This window comes from Pleurodeles waltl, chromosome 4_2 (assembly GCF_031143425.1).
Source record: "Pleurodeles waltl isolate 20211129_DDA chromosome 4_2, aPleWal1.hap1.20221129, whole genome shotgun sequence".
NCBI lineage: Eukaryota > Metazoa > Chordata > Amphibia > Caudata > Salamandridae > Pleurodeles > Pleurodeles waltl.
In genome coordinates this window covers 516,249,766-516,271,229 of record NC_090443.1, presented here as the reverse complement: position 1 = coordinate 516,271,229, position 21,464 = coordinate 516,249,766, and the positions used below count along the sequence as shown (strand labels likewise).

Below are 21,464 nucleotides of genomic sequence, written 5' to 3'. Positions count from 1 at the left end.
TGCTGTATACCGGGTATACAATGAAAACCCATTGCAGGGTGCAGCTCATTAATTGGCTCTGGGTACCTAGAGTTCTTCATGATCCTACAAGCCCTATATATTCTCACAACCAGAAGAGTGCAGCAGACGTAACGGCATATTGCTTTAAAAAAAATCTGCCATCGCTGGAAAAAGTTATAGAAGAAAATGTGGATAGAGCCCACTATCGACGTCGACCTGATCCTTATCCCTGACAACTTGGAGTGGCGTCAGCCGACGCTGCCTTTTTCTTTTAGGCTTATTCGCCCCAGGTCGGATTCAGTTTACTATGGGTACGAATTCGGGGAGGGATTGGAGGAGTCCCTAGACCCTTATGAATACCAGGATGACCCATCTTTGGACTAGGCTCAGGAATTGGGCGAAGCCAGTGGTCTGGATACTTCTCCAGAAGCTGACATGCTGTCTCCTCCTACCTTGGCTACGGCGGAGGGAGCAACTTATGGTATGGTGGTCAGTAAGGCAAGTGAGGTCCTTGGCCTTGAGGTTCCTACTGTAGAGGTCAGGTCCAATCTCCTGACGGAGGTGCTTCAGCCTGGGGCTTCCACATCAGAACCCCATTTGCCATTCAATGAAGCCCTCACCGATTTCCTTTTGGGTACTTGGTCCAGACCCAACACAGGGGCTCCTGTGAATAGGACTATCACACGCTGCCATTGGCCCGCTCCGAACGCCCCTAAATTCCTGCCCCACGCCTGTGAGTCTTGTCATCTAGGCTTAATCTTCTTCAGGCACATTCTGTTTCGCACCCCCGGACAGGGAATCTAAAAGGCTGGAACAGTTTGGTAAGAAGTTGCTTTCTTCCTTCAGTCTCGCAATGCGGTCTGTGAACACTGCATGCCTTTTGGGCCACTATACCCAATCTTTGTGGGATACGGTTGCGCCAGTCCTGCCGCAGATACCGGAGGAGGCCCATGCTATCGTCTCCCAAGCTGTGAACAATGGGAGAGATGCAGCAAAGTTCACGATCCGTTGTGGGCTGGACACGAATGACTCTTTGGGCAGATCGGTTGCTACGACGGTGGCCTTGAGACGCCACGCCTGGTTGCTCACTTCTGTTTTTCTGGGGGTGTCCTACAGTCCCTCATCGACATGCCCTTTGATGGCTCCCGTCTCTTTGGCGACAAAGTGGACTCGGACTTGGAGAGATTCAAGGATTCCCAGGCTATGGCTTGGTCCCTTGGTCTTTCCTCTGCCCCCCGCAGTCCGCTTTTCGCCCCTTTCATGGCCACAGAAGGGGCTCCCTGTCACGTCCTCCACCCAGCCACTGTGCAACCCATGCTCTCCAGCCTCTGCGTGGCCAGGGACGTGGAATCCCACGTGGGCTTGGGACAGGGAACTAGAGGTCGTCCCAGTCCACCTCTGCCCCTGCTGCAGCCTACAAACCCTCCTAGTCCATCCCCTCACTCCCATCCAGTAGGTGGCAGGATTTGCCATCACCTGCCCCACTGGGAATCCATCACAACAGACAGGTGGGTTTTGCAGATCGTTTGAAAGGGCTACTCCCTCCCTTTTGAATCTGCTCCACCAGCCATGCCTCCATTCTCAGTCACCTTCCAGAGGATCATTTGGCACTTCTCTGCCAGGAAGTCGCAGCTCTCTTGGCCAAGGGAGCTATAGAGAAAGTTCCTGTGCCCAAAGTAGGTTGTGGTTATTCCTGCTACTTTCTGGTGCTGAAAAAGGACAAGGGCATACGTCCTATCCTAGACCTTCGGGACCTGAATTACTTCCTCAAGAACGAGAAATTCAAAATGCTCTCCCTGGCTCAGGTTGTCTGCCTTGGACCCAGGAGTCTGGGTTGTAGCGTTGGACTTCCAGGACCCTTATTTCCACATCCCCATCCTGCCTACCCACAGACGTTACCTACGATTCATGGTAGGTCAAGAGCACTTTCAGTTTAGCGTGCTCCCCTTCGGCCTTACCAGCGCCCCTCTGGTGTTCACAAACGTGATGGAGGTGGTTGCAGCTCATCTGCACAGGTTAGGGGTGTCAGTCTTCCCCTACCTTGACGAGTAGCTGTTGAAGGCGGACTCACCCCAGAAAGTCATCTCCCACCTTCAGACTATGGCGAACCTCCTGCGCACGCTGGGGTTCACTATAAACGTGCTGAAGTCACACCTGACTCCCTCTCAGATGCTCTCCTTCATCAGAGCTGTTCTGGAAACAGTGCAGTTTTGGGCCTATCCTCCCGAAAAGCGAGTCCAAGACATTCAGGCTACGATTCCGTTCTTTCGGCCTCGGTCTTGGGTTTCGGTGATTCTAAGGCTGCTGGGCCTCTTGGCTTCCTGCATCCTGCTAGTAACACATGCCAGATGGCATATGTGGGCTCTGCAGTGGGACTTGAAGTTCCAGTGGGTGTGCCATCAGTGGAATCTCTCCGACATGTTCCAGATCTCACAGGGGACTGCGAAAGACCTGAAGTGGTAGTGTTTGAATCCGCATTGGGTTCATGGCAGATCCCGCTCCCTTCCCCAACCAGATCAATCTATAGTGACAGATGCATCACTTCTGGGTTGGGGTGGCCACATGGTAGAGGTGGAGTCTGGGCTCCATATCAATCTTCTGGAGCTCCGGGCGATCAGGCTTGCGTTGAAAGCATTTCTTCCCTCTCTCAAAGGGAAAGTAGTCCAGGTGTTCACAGACAATACTACCGCCATTTGGTACTGCAACAAACAGGTCGGAGTACGGTCCTGGACCCTTTGTCAGGAGGCGCTGCGCCTCTGGAAATGGCTGGAACATCAGGGCATTATCCTGGTGGTTCAACATCTGGAGGTTCTCAACGCCAGAGCGGGCAAACTCAGCCATCGATGCACAGCTGATCACGAATGGCGTCTCCATACGGAGGTGGCGCAATTTCTTTTAGCAGTGGGGAGATCCTTGGTTAGATCTGTTCGCCTCTGCTGGGAACATGCAATGTCAGCTGTTTTGCACATAGGAGTTTCCAAGGCGGCACTCGCTCAGAGATGCTTTTCGTTTCAAGTGGAACTCTGCCTCCTTTATGCCTTTCCGCCTATACCACTTCTGCCCAGAGTTCTCAAGAAGATCAGGAACGACTGGGCCCAAGTCATCTTGGTGGCTCTGGACTGGGCATGGAGAGTCTGGTATCCAAAGCTATTGAGCATGTCCATCGATCCTCCACTCAGACTGCCTCTTTAGGTGGATCTTCTGTCGCCGCAACAGGGGACGGTTCTTCACCCAAACCTGTCCAACCTCCGCCTTCATGCGTGGAGATTGAGCAGCGACAGTTGACGACTTTTGATCTTCCACCAGAAGTCTGCGATGTTACCTTGGCAGCCAGGCGCCCTCCACCAAAACTGTATATGGCTCTCGTTGGAATAAATTTGTGGCATGGTGAATCTGTTGGTCATAGAGTCCTGCAGGACTTCCTGGTATGATCTTGGTTCGCAGCCCACTTCCGAGGATGGCATTGCTTGGGTATCTGTCCTAAGGTAAGGAATCTGCAACTAGAAGTCTCTATCAGATGTACAAGTTACTTACCTTCGGTAACGAAATATTTGGTAGAGACATATTCTAGTTGCATATTCCTTACTGCCCACCCATCCTCCCCGCTTGCAAAATGATTTCTAGGGACAGGGATTCCCCTTTCAGGTCCTTAGCTCTGCCGCACCAAACTCAGTGTTCTTACCTGCTCTGCGCTTTGGCGTGGAAAGTCGTTAAAAGAAACGGAGTTGACTGATGCCACCTACTGACGCGCAAGGGTATTGCTCAAAGAAAAATCTCCAGATCTAGTCTGACTCTTGGGGGAAATTCTAAGGTAAGGAATCTGCAACTAGAATACGTCTCTACCAGATATTTTGTTACCGAAGGTAAGTAACTTGTACTTATGGACCACTTAGAGCTAGGTAGGTCTCCTTGAAAACAAACAGTAGCCAGATGCACAGTGTCATCTATCATACTTTACCAGCTAGCAAATCTCTTGTTTGATAGCCTAGAGTAACTCGTAGTAACATCTACTGTCTAGTTAGGAAATGTCATATTAACAGATATCTGTAAGTCAGCCACCCTAAAGTCAATCCATATATTTTCCAAACATTCGATGAAGACTCAAAGTGACCCTTTAGTAGGTCAGGTTACATCAAAGAATAGTTTATCCCTAAAAATATAAAATTACAAATGTATTTTTCTAATAAACCAGGTAAAATATAGCCCTTTATTTACATTCTCAGTTTAGGGATATGCTTACCACTATAGTCTACGTTTATGGTTATGTTTATTTTCTAAGTTGCTGATTTCCCAGCTAACTTCTATTTTGGAGTAGTGGAAGAGCTTGTTATTCTAGCCTTGTGGGTGGGTGAATGAATCTTAATGAGAATTCCAGTATGAAAAAATCTTTATAAACAGTTTCTTCGTCTTTGCGATCTACGTTTAATTCATAAACAACTCAGCGGTCTCCTCCATGAAGTTGCTGATTTCCCAGCTAACCTCTAATTTGGGGGTAGTGGAAGAGCTTGCTATTCTAGCCTTTTGTGTGTGTATGAATATTAATGAGGATTTCATTATGAAAAGACAATCTTTATAAAAATGTCTTCGTTGTTGGTATGTTCGTTAAATTCATAACTCAGCGATCTCCTCCATGAAGTCAGGTTATTGAATAGGAGAATAGTGTTCAAGTTCCTTTCTATGATGGGGCGTTCAAAATTAACTGAAGTCTAATGTCACTGAAGTGCACTGACACTATACATTCCTTACCTTAAAGTGATGATGTGGCATTGCTTGGTATGAAGATGTTGACTATCTGCTCTTTTTATTTTCTTCTTTTTCTTTTTATAAAGGAAAATGAGTCCTTAACAGGCCAGATTTTCCACATTATATTTAACATTTGAGTGTTTTTAAAATGATAGGATATTGGGAATTAGAACTCAGATGGGCATTTTATGAATTGTTCTAAAAATAGATTTGTTTGTGGAAAGTGACCGGGATCATTCACACTGGAAGAGAGATTATAGTTTTTTGTGAATTTAACCAAGATGACCATTATGAAGAACTAGGGTAGCGGACTAACCTTTCTCTCACAATGTTGTCTTTTTCCATTTTAACCATCATAAAAATGTTTGAAACAGCGATCGAGGTTTAACGGATAGGAAACCTTTTCTTCCTAGGGCAAGTTCTACCAGTCCCAACAGCCAATCTAGTAAAATGAACAGCATGGTCTATCAAAAGCACCAGTTTACATCGGCATCTGGTGGTGTGAGAATGGGCCAGCCTTTTCCAGCTCAGTTCACTCCGCAAGTAAGTGAAAAGAGAGACCATTCAGAGCAAGTACTTGTGGACTGTACATCATGTATGTGTGCAGGACTGGTCTACACAAATATTGAATCGCTATTTTGAGCTATGTAATTGCACTCCTAACATTCTGAATTGCATGGTGTTTGTGTAAGAGTTTGCATTGAAATAGTGGCATGTGCATTTGGGGGTGCTTCTCTTGTTCAGAGTGTGGCCTGTTCTTGGTTCTGAACCTGGATGCTGTGTACATTAGTCCTTCCCCTTTTTAGCTTGGTGTTGCCATGCAGTACGGACCTCTGCCTGTTTAATGTGTCAGCAGATAGTTGTGTTTTATATCCTAATCAACTTTCTAATGGCATGCACCACCATGTAGCAGTGGGCTGGTTTGTAATAGTCACATTCACATTTCTTCTCTCTCAGATGCTCCCCCAGCCCAGTCTGGTCCCTCCGATGGTGAGAGGTGCGCATGCGAACACCTATCCGGCTCCTGTTCAGAGGCCTCCGATGCCGCTCCCAAACCAGATGTCCCCTTCGATGACCCCGGGCTTAATGAACCACCCTCGCCTGCATCATGTGGCAAGGGGACCTCCAGGGCCACCCGCGGGAGTCAGAGCCAGCTCTGCCCACCCTTCGATGAAGGCTGAACAAGACTTGAAGGTCAGTGCTTTGCACAAGAGAGCATTTTAGATTGAACCATGGGTGTGGTTCCCAGTGAAGCTCCCTGAGCCTCAGGCTGGTTACAGGAGAGCATACTTGCAGTGTGCACTGGCTCTGGCCCCCACAGGGAGTGCCTTGTTCCAAAGCTCTTTTGTCCTCAGCTTGTTCATAGTGAAGACAAAAATCTTTCATCCTTGGCTTTGTAGATACTCAAGCCACAGATCACCAAGTTTATTATGTGGTCAACCTTTAATATTCTAAGGTAACTCCTAACCGGTTTGGAACAGTGGGTCCTCATGAGCTAACATTTCCCTTTCAAGGCTGCCTTTTTGAGAAAAGTGACTGCAAATAGCCTGATTAGTCTTTGGGAAGTCTGTAGCCAGCGGCATGGCCCAGGTAATCCCATCTAATCAGAAAGTAATATTTACCAAAGCTTCAAAGGCACTGCTTTATCTGGGTGTGACTAAAAGCATGTTTTGCTTCTTAGCACCCCAAATACACCCATCGGTTTAGAATGTTTTTATTGTGCAAAAGCCATACATTATCCTGTTTAAAGAGTCAGTCTGTTTGTCGCACCCATTAATTCTTTGGATCAGTCAGAGCTGACATCAGATGTTCTAAAGCAACATGGAACGGATGGAAGCGTTTTTTTTTTTTGTTTTTTTTTAAAGTTTTGGAATCTTCACACTTGCCCTCCTTCTTGCATTTTCTTAGTGAGTTGCCCCCTTTCCCTAGTCCTATTGTATGTTTGTCTTTTGTCAAGAGATGGACGCTTAGGTATTCCTCAGTAGTAGTATCTGCCAGTCCTTGAAGGTGCCCTGGAGTTAGCCAGTTGCACTTGCATGCTTGGTCAACTGACTGAGCTATGACAATTGAAGCATACAGTTGGCATGTCTTAGTGCAAAACCATGCCCTTTCAGGCTTCTTGTTCCAAGGCAGGACTGGGTTTTTCTCTCAGCCCAACATCACCTTTTGGGATCTTGGGAAACATTTACTTAAAAATCTCCTAACAAGTTAGAAAATAATTCAGATTGGTGGGGCGTTGGAGATGTCACTCGACATGGTATCTGAGAAGCACAATGAACAAATAGCACTAGATACATGGAGTGAACACCACTGTAACCACCAGCTTCGGGCATACATTTAACATCTCCAAGGGCCACAGTAATGGAGGGTTGTATGTTCCTGAGTCTTATAACCACGGTAAGGTTTCCCATAGCCAGATCCTTAAACAACTAGTTTGTGCCAACAGTGCAGAAATGTGAGCACTGAAGGCACACATTTGTTACAGCACGTTCAGTAATTAATATATGACCCTCCATCTGTTGGAATTAGCAGAGTGAAATACACTTCAGATTTCTCTCAACGATTCTACTGGCGCTGGCTGTGCAAGTTTTGCACAGCAGCTACTAACAAGAAAAAAGGAGAAACTGCAATAGTAATATCCCAAGTAAACAGAAAATTCATCCCAAGAAAGAGGACAGTTGTTAAAAACAAAATCTACTGATGTCACAAAGTTCAAGGCACGAGATGTTCTAAAGAAGGTCAGTGCAACATTAAAGCCCCCTCAAATGAGCACATGAACCTCTTTTATCATGCAAGTTTCCAGCTCCAAGTAATGGCCAAGCAGCACTGCCTATACTGTTCAGTAACCTGTTTTACTGTATCTAGAGGGGAAAAAGCCCTTTTTTTCTTGTCCAAAAAAAAAAAAACTAATTGTGTGAACATTATACCTTATGAAGGTAACTTCTAATATAACTGAAATCCAATTGACCGTTGAAACAATGATTTTAATTTTATAGAGATGACTCTCCTGGTGTATTATTTTTTAATTGCACCCCATAGGGCAGTTGTGCTCAGTTTTTCTCTAGGGGTAATGTGATGTTGGTTCTTCTTTACAGCAGTGTAACACTGAGGAATGCTTATATTACAATAGAGCTCTCATTCTCTAGGTATGAGGGTCGTACCTGTGGCAATTTTAACTTTTTACACCATAATTATAGTAAAACAGAGCATAACCATGTGCTATTAATTGTATATTGTAATTCTAGCCTAGTGTTCTTCTCCATTTGCCATTAAAATGGTCTTAGTTGTCAAATATTGATCAAAGCCTCACAAATTGAATGGATTCACCAAACAGTATATTGGAAACAGTTTTGGGACAAAACAATAAAACAGTGACAGCGGTTTGATTGGCAGGGAGCAAAATATCTGTTTTGGAACTATGAAAGCTTGGGCTGCTCTTGTGCCCTAAGACGCATTTAGCATCAACTGTAAATCTTTGTGACTGCTTGGCCTTTATCTGAGGTGCACCTCTGTTTTCCCTTTAGCTATTCTGCTCTGTATTTTTGTGAAAGTGACCAAAAAAAAAGAGTGGCCAGTGAAAGACATGTCACTTACATCTTCTTTGTTTTTTGACCTTTATCTTATTTTCTCTTTCTAATAATTTTAAGAAAAGAGGGATTCTTTTGGTATGACTTAACGCTGCCCGTACCAGCCACAGCATTGAACATACAGTTGATGCACATAGGAGTGCCGCAGTTGTCAAAACATTCGTAGCAACTTTAAAATCATTTGTTTACAGCTCAAGCTTATTTATAATCACATGCTGTGCACACCCCTGCCATCTAGGGCTGGGTTCACAATAATACAACTATTACTTTGAGAAGGAAGGTGTTATTGCTTGAAGATGTATCTTGATGCCTCCCTACTGCACTCATAGGACCAGGACACACTCGAACCTCAGATCGTTTTTTTCCTCCATTGGGTTCAGACCTATGATAAAATGCCTTATAACCATCTGTTCATCAAATGATTTTTCAACACCTCTGGACCGGGTGTAAGTTAGGGGTTTCATTGGGGAATTCAGCTCTCCATTTAGCAATGTCTTCGACCAGATACGTTTGAAGATCCAGTCATATGAGTAACTCGTTTGCAGGGTGGTGATGGAAATAGTCTTTAAATTGTGCCTTATTTGCAACTGCAAATTACCTTAGTTGGACCAGCACCAAATCTGTCACCTTTGATTTTTAAGGGGCTGTAATGAAACTGCCTCGTTGGCTTGCCATGCCTTCAAATACAAAAGTAGCATTCAGCACCAAAGGGCAGGTAAACTCACTATGCCATCATGCAGCATTAAACCTGCAAAGTGTCTGCTACTGATGCTATTGCCAAAGACATTGAGGGCTTCAAGTCAACTGGTGATGGGGAGGGGGGGGAGGGTGCCACCAAGGTCAACAAGAGTAGAGTATACATCTTTGAGTACTCCTGCTTGTGAGGTCAAGCTCCTGGGACATTACCACAACCAGAACCCAGTACTAGGATTTAACTTTGGGGAGCCAGGCTCAACAGAGTGCAGTCTACCAACCATCAAGGACCATCCCAGTGAGCTTCATCCCCTAAAAGAATCAGAACTTCATACTAAAGAACAGCTTTAAAAGTGGTGCCTGTTCTTATCAAAGAAGCCATGTTGCAAGAAGTCTGATTGTGAATCCAGTGCCTGTTGAACCCCGGGAAGAGCTTCAACATCAAAAAGCCCCATTTGTCATCAGAAGAGGTTCAACATCTAGACAAGTCTTCAAGAAGAATCTCAGCTCTTAGAAGACACTGAAAAGAGACTTCGATGCTGACAATATCCTTGCCCTTAAGACCTGCACATCTGCAGGAGAGATTGGATCTACCACGTGCTAACTCTGCCTGATGGCTGCAAACAGATCATCTATATCAATCCGCACTGAGCAAATTATGGTGAGGCACCTCACATATTTCGCAATAGCCTCAACAAAAGAATTATAAGCTTATATTTGAGGTTTTATCATCCTACATTTGCCTCTTCCAATCCTTTAATAAATAAGACAGCTATTGTCCTAGCTCTCTTAGCTTCCATTCCTACATAGAGGACCCTATCTACAGACCCACATTAGAACAACAAGTAAAGGACTTAGGGCCTGATTACAACATTGGTGGATAGGGTGGTACTTCACAAACGTGACAGATATTCCACCCGCCATTTTACAAGTTCCATAGGATACAATGGAACTTGTAATACGGCAGACGGGAAATCTGTCACGTTTGTGAAGGAGTACCCTATCCACCAAGGTTGTAATCCGGCCTTTAGTGTCCAACATTTGAGTGTTCACAGAGGAAATCGAATGTTTGCATAGGATCAGAGCAATGGACCAAACTCTACTGGGCAATCTAAGCCTATCTATCATCACATATATTGCTGTTAATGAGTGAAGTTATTTACTGGGTTGCAGCAGCTACCTCTTTGAGATTTCATAGGCGCTATGGAGGCTGACACTTCTACATTATCTATAGTTCTTAATTGGTTTTGTTTCCTACTTTCTTATGGTCTGACCTTGCAACATCATTTCTGTTCACTAGTTTCTATGAGCACCCTAAATTAAGATTTCTCCACAGTTCTTCCTCCTGTATAGTTCCATTGACTGGATAGCTAGCATCTCTGGTCTACTTTCGGCACTAACCACCTTTGCTTCATCCGCTGCCACAATTCTTAGCAGGCAGTCTTTTTCTCAAACAGACATAGGAAGCTCTCCAAGAAGATGCTGTTTGGTCTTAAAATGTTCCCCTCCTCCCCCCCCTTGCATCCCCCATTCAAGTGCAAACTAGAAACATCTCTTCACAATGCTCCTGTTCTGTTAGAGGATGATTTCCCAGAGTAGGTATAACTTTGGAGCAGTAACTCTAACCCATCTTTACGGAATTTTCAGTGTCTCTCCTGCTCCTTTTAGGTATAATGTCAGTTCTTCCATAGGAAAGGACTTGATAGCCACACCTTTTGCCAAAATCCTTTGTAACGGCTTACTCCAGTAGGAATGAATCTTCAGATTTTGATGCTGCTAGCTCCTCTTTTCTCATATTCTCTCTTTGGCTCAGCTTGGAGACCTCCAGAGATATTTAACCTGTGTAGCGGTCCTGCCCACCAGGACAGCCCATAGAACGCTTTGGTAACAACTCTCCTAAGTGACCAACTTTGACCAGGATGTAGGTGATAAGAATCATTTCAGATTCTTCATTGTCCGTCAGTATCAGAGGTCATCCCCATCTCGCCACTGGATCAGCCTGTAATCCCAGTGCATGCACAACAGTAATTCTGGCAGGCAGGATTGGTAAGGTCTCTGTACTCCTTCCAGGAGAAAATATTGTAAACAGATTAAGCCACTGAAGTTAGAACCAGGCAGTAAATATTGTGTATTTAATAAGAATCTTTGTCATAAGTATGTGTGTACTTTAACAAGATTCGACCTCAGGCCAAATCTGATTTAAGATTTCATCTGTTCAGACTGAACTCGCCAAGGAATCAGTGTAATTGCCTTTAGATGCCATTGAATATGATTAATTTCCCAAAACTGTCAGTTTGATGGAATGTGTGGCTGTAGATACACATGCTGTGCATACTCCCGCCATCTAGTGTTCGGTCTGGAAGTGTGAAAGTTGTTTTTCTGTGAAGATGTCTTTTGAGTCACGAGGTACAGTGACGACTCCTCTTGGTTGTAATGCGCATGGGCATCAACTCCATTGTTAGATTGTTTTCTTCCTTGTCAAGCCTGGTCTATCACCGAGCTCCAGGTTCAGACTGTTTTCAGACTCTCTCCGTTCGAGATTCACCCTCCACTTCTTTGCTTTTTTTTTTTTCAAACGCAACCTCACTTTTGCATTTTGAGATTACAGAACCTTCGTCTGTTGAATCGACACACTCGAACAAAGGGCCTTCAGGCCTCACCCTTTTAGGCCCTTCTCTCTATCCCTTTCAGTGTAGAATGCTCTGCTGATGGAATCGATTCCTGTTTTTATCTGCCCCAGGTGCCACACGAAGTACCCGCAAACTGACCTTCTCCAAGTCTGCAACCTTTGTTTGTTGTCAGACCAGAAAGAAAAGGACTGCGAAGTCCAAATATACCCCACCATACCAAAGGGCAGGTCGCAGAGAGACGACAGGAAGTCAAGGAAAAAGAGGAGGAACTCTGCGAAGCCTCCGAGGCTGAAGAAGAGGCCTTTTCCATCAAGGGATCTGACTCTGAACTAGAGATCGACCACAAATGCAGGATCTTTCAGCTGGTCAACGTACCATGAGTACCGATAGCCCGGTCCTGCCACCTAAAAAAAAAAATAAAAAAAAATCCACTCCTACTGAGCATAAGGCTTCTGGGCCACCACTGCCAACAGGCCATGAGCGGCACCGGGAATCCTATTCTGATGTGTAGGAAGCTGGCTCTCTATATGGAGCACTAAAATTAAGTGCCTTGTCCAGAGAGTCCAGTGGATCCCCAAAGGCTTGCAGAGGCAGGGTGGGAAAACAGTTAGGCCTATCAAGGAGTCATGTTAAGCATTTGTTGTACTCTGAGGCAAAAAATTAGACACACACTCAAAGAATAAATCCAAGACCAATTTAGCAAAATTAGTTGCTTTTATATATGCTTTGAACCAAAGAACTTTGTTAAAAGGTAAGCACTTTTTAAATAAAAAATACTTTATGGGTTGTAGGGATACTGACGGTCCTGCTCCCCAAGGCCAAGAGGCTACAGGTACAGGGGTGTCGTTTGACATAGGAAACAGTTTATCGGGCAGGTTGCGGTCAGGAGGGACCTGGGTTTTAGTCCGCAGGAGTCACTGTGGAGTCCGACAGGGGTCAGCCCACAGTGGACTATTGGTCAGAAGCGCTGGGGAACATTAACTGGATTAAACTCTGGCCAGGGGTGTCGGGTACAGAGGTGGTTCCAGGCGGCAGTTTTGCAGTTCCTCAGGCAGACGATGACTTCTATAGAGATGGTTTCTTTTGGACAGATCCGCTGTCCACTGGAGTTCTCAGTCTTTGTCTAAAGCAGGCAGTCCTCCCAAGGCTTTGGAGGTCGCTGGGCTGTAGGACAGTTGTCTTCTGGGTGCAGTTTTCTTAGCAGGCTGCAGACAGGCCAGTAGGGCTGGGGCCACATCAGTTGGTGTCTTCAGTCTTCTCTGTGACGGGTCAGGCTCTTTTTATGTTGCAGGAATTTAATTCTAGGATTCAGTGGTGCCACCTAAATACTGAATTATGGGGCTTTACAGGGAGTGCCAGGTGGTAGTCAATGGGATACTCACCTTTAAGGGTGACTACACCCTTCCTATGACCACTTCCTTTGGGAAGTGGCATAGCCCTAACCCTATTGGCCTATTACTTCCATGCGAGATGGCGGAATTTAAAAAGTAGTGCCCACTTAAGCTCGTCCACCCTATGGGTGGGACAGACATGAAGTGGGCACTCCTCCTAATTGACCAGCAAGTCCTGGCACCAAAAGTGGGGTCAGGAACTGGGAGGTCGGCCTCCTCCACCATTTGGAGAGGCCTGGGTCGCATTTCAAAGGCGGCACGTCCTTTAAAGCTCCCTGCCCTGGAATGTCCATCCTGTCTAGAAGAGGAGGCTTCCTAGAACAGGCCTTTGTTCTGAACCCTCGAGAGAATTGGCTCACCCCTAAGCTTGTCAGAACTCTGTCTAAAGTGGCTGCACTGGTTCTGACCAGTCAGTGCCCACTCTAGGAGTTGATAGGTTTCACAGGGGCACCTCTATTGTCCGTGAAGTCATCAGGTAGCTGGGGAACTCGTAAGGACCTATGTCCAGCGCATGTACTTAAAATGGCTGCACTGTTTGCTTACTATGTCTGAGAATAGCGAAAGACATAGCAGGGGCATATCTGCTCATGCAGGTATGCCCTCACATGTATTATAATGCACGCTGCCTTTGGGGCTGGAAGGCCTGCCAGAGGGGTGACAAATATATAGGATGCAGTGTGCAGGGGTGTAGGCAAATGCCACTGTTGGCATGGTTACCTCAGACCCACCCCCCACACTTTATGCCTAGTGTTGATGCCAACTTTGAAAGTGTGCTGGGACCCTGCTAACCAGGCCCCAGCATCAATGTTCTTTCCCTAAAACAGTACCTTTGTTCCCACAATTGGCACAGCCCTGGCACATAGTGAAGTCCCTTGTAAAAGGTACCCATGATACCAAGGGCCCTGTGGCAAGGGAAGGTCTCTAAGGGCTGCAGCATGTATTATGCCAACCTGGAGACCCTCACTTAGCACATCCTCACTGCCTTGCAGCTTGTGTGTGCTGGTGGGGAGAAAAAGGCTAAGTTGAAATGGCTCTCCTCTCAGGGCGCCATGCCCACAAACCACTACGCGTGGCATAGGTAAGTCAACCCTCTAGCAGGCCTTACAGCCCTAAGGCAGGGTGCACCATACCACAGGTGAGGGCATAAGTGCATGAGCACTATGCCCCTCCAGTGTCTAAGCAAAACCCTAGACTTTGTAAGTGCAGGGTAGCCATAAAGAGTATATGGTCTGGGAGTCTGTCAAATATGAATTCCACAGTTCCATAATGGCTACACTGAAATCTGGGAAGTTTGGTATTCCCTGTCAAGATGACAGTTGGAGACGAAGGAGAGTTCTCCATGGCACAGAAAATAAGGGTTATCCAGAAAATTTGCCATGTGGTAGGGTTATTTCAGTTCCAGGGTAGACGAGAATGTTAACAAGGTCACTGAGAAGGTAGAGCAGAGCTCTCCTTGCAGACTCCTTCATACTCAAGGTGTGGTAGACATCTGAGCTATGGTGGCCTAAGGGATAGTAGGAGAGCTAGCACTTCACCTCATTGACTGAAGTCCAGGTTGCTTCAAATGAGGTGGGTGTGCTACTGAACAAACTCTGTTGTTGAGGCCTTTATCTGTTTTATAACTGATCATTGTTATTTGAGATTAAAGGGGTTTTGCAGCCTGACAACGAAGAATGATTCAAGCATGTGAATGTATGAAAGAGCCAGTGCTGGGGAAAGAGTAATAAAACAGAGAGAGGGAAGTGATAAGTAGGAGAGAGAATGAGAAGGGTTAGAGGGAGGATGGTGAGGTGAGATGAGGGTTAGTCTGAAAAACTAAGGAAGGTGAAACAGGTACTGAGAGGTAGGGCAAGGTGGAGAGAGGAATTTGACATGCAGTGACAGGTTGATGAGGTGGGGAGAGGGGTGTGAGGTGATCAGCGTGCTGCAAAGTGGGTCCTGGAGAGCCTGGTCCATGCCAGATGTTTAGCATATCCACATTTAGAAACAAGATGTTTCAGAATTCTACATTTTTCTAAATGTGGATATGCTAAAAATCTGGCGAGGGCAAGGAGAAAATAAGGTGGGTGGAGTGATAAGACTGAGACAGGCGACAGCAAAGGATGAGTGGGGGAGAAAGCACAGTAAAACTGAGAGAATGGACAATGAAACCAGAAGTAGATTGATGCAGCCCTAACAGAAGAGATAAAGCGCATAGGTACAACCTGTACAATTCATTAAACAGAATATGCATCTCATCCCCTACAAGACCGTTCATCAAGCCTCTGGCCACCTCTCAAACCCCATTTAACATTCATGACCCACCTATGCTTTATTTCCCTCCCAGATCCCAAATCTTGGTGCTAGGCCTTGTCGAAAATGCCATCTTGGTTCTCGTCTTGGTACAAACAACATACACAAACTTCCCCTGCTTCGCTGTTCAGTATCTAGACTGTTTTACACTTCTGGGATCAATTTGGTGTTTCCACATGCCTCTCACTTGTGGCTCAGTAGGCCTTGCAAAAGGCCGTGGAAAAAACCCACTGACAGTGCATATTTTGGACACCTGCAGGTGTATGTAATTTACTCCTCGATGTTGAGGAATGCGTAGTCTGTGGCACCTGGAGGGATAACTCGTATTACATCTTATTGGTCAGACAACATGGTTGTGTCTTTGGCATAGTAGATGAGGTTTTCAGATCTCGGTGCCAGCCTTAGTTCATTGCTGGTGTAGGGTGGTTGCCGTTGAGGAAGTAACTATGAATGCTGTTTCTCGCCAATTTAATTTCATAAAGGAGAAAGATAGATCTTCTTCACCTTGATGCATACTCTTAACATAAAAAACGTCAGACCATGCCAGCCTTGATTTCAAATAGTACTGTTAGCATTGAATTATATTTGATGTTGTTTTTCAGGATTGATGCGCTTCGTGAGTAGTTCGAACTCTTTAACCTTCCCTTGTTCAAACACGATTTGTGCCTTCATTGTGAAGAATTTGGTGCCCGTGACCTTGATGTATCACATTCTTAGTTATTTTCTGTTTACGCTTTACTAACATTCCTTGACCTTTAGACCTGCCTATGCTGTACTTTGATTGCTACTGCATGCAAATACTGCTCCTTGGAACAAGAAAAAACATTATCCCGCAGCAGCATGTGCTAAACTCTAATTGTCGAAGCCACGTCTGCTTCAAGTTAGTCTGCTTCACACACACAGCACAGTAAACATGCAATAACAGGAATTCCTATGTGCCAAGGTGGTTGGATAGCTTACAAATTCTAGACTTTTATCATCCTCTCTTAACCTAATTCTACCATACTGTTGTGTAAAAGCTAATGTAGACACTTGGCCTTCCAGAAAGCACTTGAATCTTACCTATTCCACCTTCTTAAACAACTGTCCCCAGTATGATCTTATTGCTCCAACGCTGTGTACATATGCCCAATGCTCTCCACGTTCACCTCTAGAAGACTAAGTGGCATACTGGAATCCTGGTCTCTTAAACCATCAGGTCAATGTTTACCACCCTGTGGTCCAGGGACCCTGTGGGTCCGCAAAGTGTCCACAGGGGGTCCGTGACTGCTTAGAAAATTAAATAATATTAACAGATTACTAAAGTGGATATAAATAAAGTGACTAAATGTACAGTTGAACATTTTAAAACGTACTATAAATGTCAAGAAATTTGAAATTGGAGGCTAAAAATTAAATTAGTATCCTCATGGATTCGTGAGTGCAGGTGCATCAAACTGAATATAGTATGGGCGATGCGTGGCTTCAATTGAATTTAGAAAAGCTCCATTCTGCCTATAAAAAGGTGTACCTTTTTTGTCATTTGTTTGCAAATTAAATAAAATGTGTAGGTGTTTGATGGAATGCTTGTTTCTGCATTTTTGTGTATTGTTTTGTGGTTCAAATTGTTGCAATGTATAGGCTTTGGTCCTGGGCTTCAAGTAGTGCCTCAGTGGGGGGTGATCCCCAGATTCCAATAATGTTTCAGTCGTGGTCCTTGACTTCCAGTAATGATACAGTGGGGGTCCACAGAAGTCAAAATGTTGGGAACCACTGCACTAGGTTTGTGACTGAAGTTTCTTATTCGTGTTCCCAATTTTTAGTCATGCACAAATTGTTTCCCAGCTAGGTGTGAGACACCAGTGTAAACACGTGTGCATAGTTCCATCCATTTAAAGCTCGCCATTTAGTGTACTGATACAGATTCCTCACCATCCACCCGGATTCCAAATTCTCTGACTAAACTTCTGTTATCAACGCTCTACCTTGCAGAACTACTGCACCGACCTGCCCCTTTTTTCTTGTTATGCACGTTTCTTTCACAAAACCTGGTCAGTGTAGTTTAGGTTCAAGGATAATTTGCTCCAGCCAAAGAAATTGAATGACCGTCGTCCAGTGGTGTTAATATTAAATTGTTAGTTGGCAGAGAAGTCGAGAAACAAATGTGTTACCTGTCTATCTTTTAAGAAGGTGTCCATTTGTTACCTTTATGTCCCAGCTTTTACATCATAGCATTGTCTGTTGTATGGCTTCTCTTGTGCTATGGCTCCCCGTGTATGGCTCGTGGACACTGAGCAAATGTTCAGGTACGAGTGTTTCATTTTGGGCATGCTCTGTCGCCCTTTATTTACAGCTAATCATGTTTTCACCGCTCATTTGTTTATCCCGTCTCATATTTTATGTAAAAGTTGTAAAATTAATTTGTACATAACATGGCAGTTAAAAGTAATGTATCCAGTGCTTTAAAACTGTCTGGGTCACTGTACTATTAGACCAGTACTGTGTGCTTAAATTGGTTGACAGTCCTGTCAGGAGCGAGCATATGTTAGCAAACATTCTTACGTGAAGGGTCAGGATTTCAGTAGACGCGCAGAATTTCTATATTTGCAATTAACAGGGCTTGCCCTGATCTGAATTGGTCATATTCTATTAAAATTGTTATATTTTTTTTTCTCGGTGAGTAGTAGGTGTTGGTCAACGGTGCAGGCTGAAGTAGCGACAATTTAAAAGATCACAGAAGTGAATAAATATGTTGATATTGACGATAATAGCTTTTTTCAAAGTGGTATATTCTGCAGAATGACATGCCTCAATCTTTTTTTTCCTTTTGAAGGCCAAGCAAAGAGCAGAGGTTCTCCAGTCCACGCAGAGATTCTTTTCCGAACAGCTGAACAAACCACCAGGAAGCAAGCCGTCCAAGCCGGATGTTAATGAAGCAAGACAACCGGAAGTTCTGCCCAATTCCTCCATCTCAGTACAGGAGAAGGCAGAAGAGAAACCTGCCCCAACGCCACCGGCCGCCCCAACAAAGCCCATTCGAACAGGGCCAATCAAACCTCATGCGATAAAACCTGAAGAAACCAAATCCTAAAATGCCCGGGTTGTTAGCAAGCTGTATCCCTTACTGTTTTTTTGTTTGGGTTTGGATATTTCAAAAGGTAAAATATTACTGATGGAAGCAGAGGACTTAAAAGGCTTATGTAAGAAACGGAATAGATTGTCCTTTTCTTCCACCATGCTTTTGAGCAAGCTTAAGGGACAGATGCGTGGGCTGACTTACGCAGTCTTGAGGGACGTTGTAGTACACCTGGTATCTGGTTTATAAGCTTCAGCTCGTCTGTGATCTTGCTGCTGCTTGTGAGCCTGAGCTTTGTGGACGTAGTACGGTGTCTGGGTCGTTTATGCATTTCTGTAATGTATAGGCACTGACAGCGAGGTTCTAGGGAGATATGTTGGAGATCACCGTTGTGCGACTAGCAGGACAGGCTCGCCTCTTTGTGGACCACAGAACTGCCATGGCTGGCCATGACTCATGGCTCGTGGGAGAACCTAGAGGGTCACTTAAACTCCGTGGAGTTTTTTCTGCTTTTATTTAAAGAGATATGATACTTTATTGATTTTGTTTCGCGAATAAACTGAGATGAATGAGAATCGGTACTAGTGCCCCTCTCAGACAAACTTTAAAAAACGTATACTATTCTATTTGACCTGTTAATTTCTGCAGTTGTTGCCCTTTTGAAAAGCAGTGTTTGGTGGTTACTTAAGTCTTTGTTTTAAATCTAAATTAAATAGATGGGCGTGTTTTTAAGTAAGCACATATCCGATTTCTCGTATTTCACAGAAGTTTAGTATACTGCGCACTCCTTGGGCATTAGTATAAACTCTCCTTGACCCTCGTTGAGGAGGTCATCAGAAATTGGTGAAGCGCTAGTGACTTTGCATTTTGCTATGTAGCGTGGTATTCAGGTTATCTATTGGCTTTGAAAAATGCTTTAGCAGAGTGCCAGCACAGATGTTGAGACTAATTCTAGAATGAAGAAAAGTCACATTTGCAGTTTCCTTAATGGCAAGATTGTGCTGTTCGCATCGAGGATCATGCCAACTGTGTCCTGTCTACACCACTCTTTGGACCAGAGGCAGTTACGTTAGAGTATTTTTCAGTTTTCCTTCAAAATTGAAAAAATGTATACTGTACTCCTGCTTCATTGGATCTCAGCACACCTTCATGTGTCTTTTCTTCCTTGTTTTTTTTTTCTTGGTTGAAGGGAAGGACTTGTCAATTTCGGGGTTGGAGATATTGCACTGACGTTCTAATCAAGTGAAAACAATGCCTTTTTTTTTAAAAAAAAGAGAAAAAAGTTGCATCCTTATTCTTGTAGGGCAATAGTACACTATAATTCAGTGAATGTAAGATAGCCTGTACCTCGCTTCATGCTAAGTAGTGGGTGTGCCAGACCAGAGCTGTTATAACAATAATGTTCGAGAAGGCGTCTCTGCTTTAATTCCATATGACGGTTTAGTTAGTTCTTGAAGACCTGGTACCACATCACAGTCGCAAGAAAATGTTTCTGAAATCTGTTGTTTTCTTTTCCTTTTTTTAAACTCTAAAATGAGCTTGAACATTTTCTGTATAATTTTGGTCACTTGCCTGCAGAGGCAGCATAAGTTTGTTGTTGCTACAATGCCCAACAGGTGTCTGTCTGTCTGCCCCTTTTTTATACATACATATATATATAAATATATATATAATTTGGATGGTTTTGTTTATTTTCCTTTAATTTTTCAGACTTTGGCAACTTTTGATGGGTTGGGGAAAGGGAAAATGTACTATGTTCTCCTGCTTGTATGTTCAGTTGGCACTGTACAGAAAATTTAACAGCCATATTGGTCTAGAAAAAATGTTAACTACATTTTTTCCAACTGTACAGGGGGTTAATGCACCATATGAAATACGAAATACTTAAGGTCTTTATTTACATTATCTCGGTTTGATTACAGAAACTAATAAAGTATTCTCGAAATAAACAGGCTTGTGATTTTCAAGTGTAACAGCAGTAAGTGTATTTTAATGGACAAAACACACACATCTGCCTCATGCAAGTGGTAATTACTATGAAACACGCTTGGCTCGTTTTTTTACACAGCATTAGGTTTTGCACAGAGATGCATGTATCACTTAATGTGAATAGGAATTCATTATAAGTCTAGAGTGTAGCTGAACATGTGCCGAAGAAAGAGTGATAACTTAAATGTAAGAACGTATAGTGTGGGGAGAAGTCGGATGTGTAGTGCCCTATCTACAACCTCAGTGCATTTCTCAACTGATCAGTCCCCACCAGACCTAAATAAACGATTTTCTTTCATATTACTCAAATGGAATTTATGGCAAAGTGTCACCTCCTCACAGATTAGCAATGAAAAGGGAGTAATGGAGACCTGCATACTAAAACAATGCAGGCCTCCTAAATCGCATTGCTTTGTGGCACGCAGTTTCAGGGCCACTCAGTGAAGAGGTGCAATCACCCATTGATCTAGAAACCCTTGCACGGACGTTTTCCAGCGAAGTTCTCCAATTAAAACCTCTTTGGGCCAGGGGAGGTGGCGCTATGAGTTCCTTATTGCTGTGAATGAGGATAGCTGTGGCTGTCTAGACAGAACAGTGGGTCTAGAACCTCTTTAGTGGATTCACCCACTCAATAGGGCAACACCACTTCTCCCTGTACGCTGACAAAAATATTCTAAGGCTGGCACATCGGATGTCAGTTCCTTTCTTTCTCCAGTATTAGATTTTTCGTAGACTCACATGCTTAAATCATTCCCCACTGCCGAAGTGGGAGTCCCACAGTAACTTAGAAAACAGTAGAGTACAATCTGTATAGACGTCGGTTACATTCATTTTTACAGCTTATTAGTACCATTAATATGACTGAAAGTCCATCCAATCAGGCAACACCATATTTTAGAACCCTTGCCACGTATCCTCTAGTCCCTCTGATTTTCTACAGCATGTAGTGTGATGGGTGTCTCCCTTAGCACTGCCCAGATTATATTTAAAAATAGCTACTTACAGTTAGATTGTTCTCAGATCAGATATGTTTCATCTTATATCAGCCTAGAATCCTCTGACCATGTCAGAATATCCAAAAAGG

The 21,464-nt window shown here is 44.2% G+C and overlaps 1 protein-coding gene across 3 annotated transcripts in view; it reads left to right on the top strand.

Annotated features, from left to right (window-relative positions):
* PRRC2C (proline rich coiled-coil 2C) overlaps window positions 1-20,340 on the top strand; it is a 1,097,702-nt gene extending 1,077,362 nt beyond the window's left edge. For 2 of the 3 annotated variants that reach the window (XM_069232016.1, XM_069232015.1), the window contains exons 33-35: window positions 5,157-5,286; window positions 5,701-5,937; window positions 18,149-20,340. In XM_069232016.1, the coding sequence (XP_069088117.1) occupies window positions 5,157-5,286; window positions 5,701-5,937; window positions 18,149-18,406 (625 nt within the window). In that variant the 3' untranslated portion in view covers window positions 18,407-20,340. The remainder of the gene's footprint in view (window positions 1-5,156; window positions 5,287-5,700; window positions 5,938-18,148) is intronic. The other variant, XM_069232017.1, reaches the window with a different exon arrangement.
* Window positions 20,341-21,464: the final 1,124 nt, after the last annotated feature.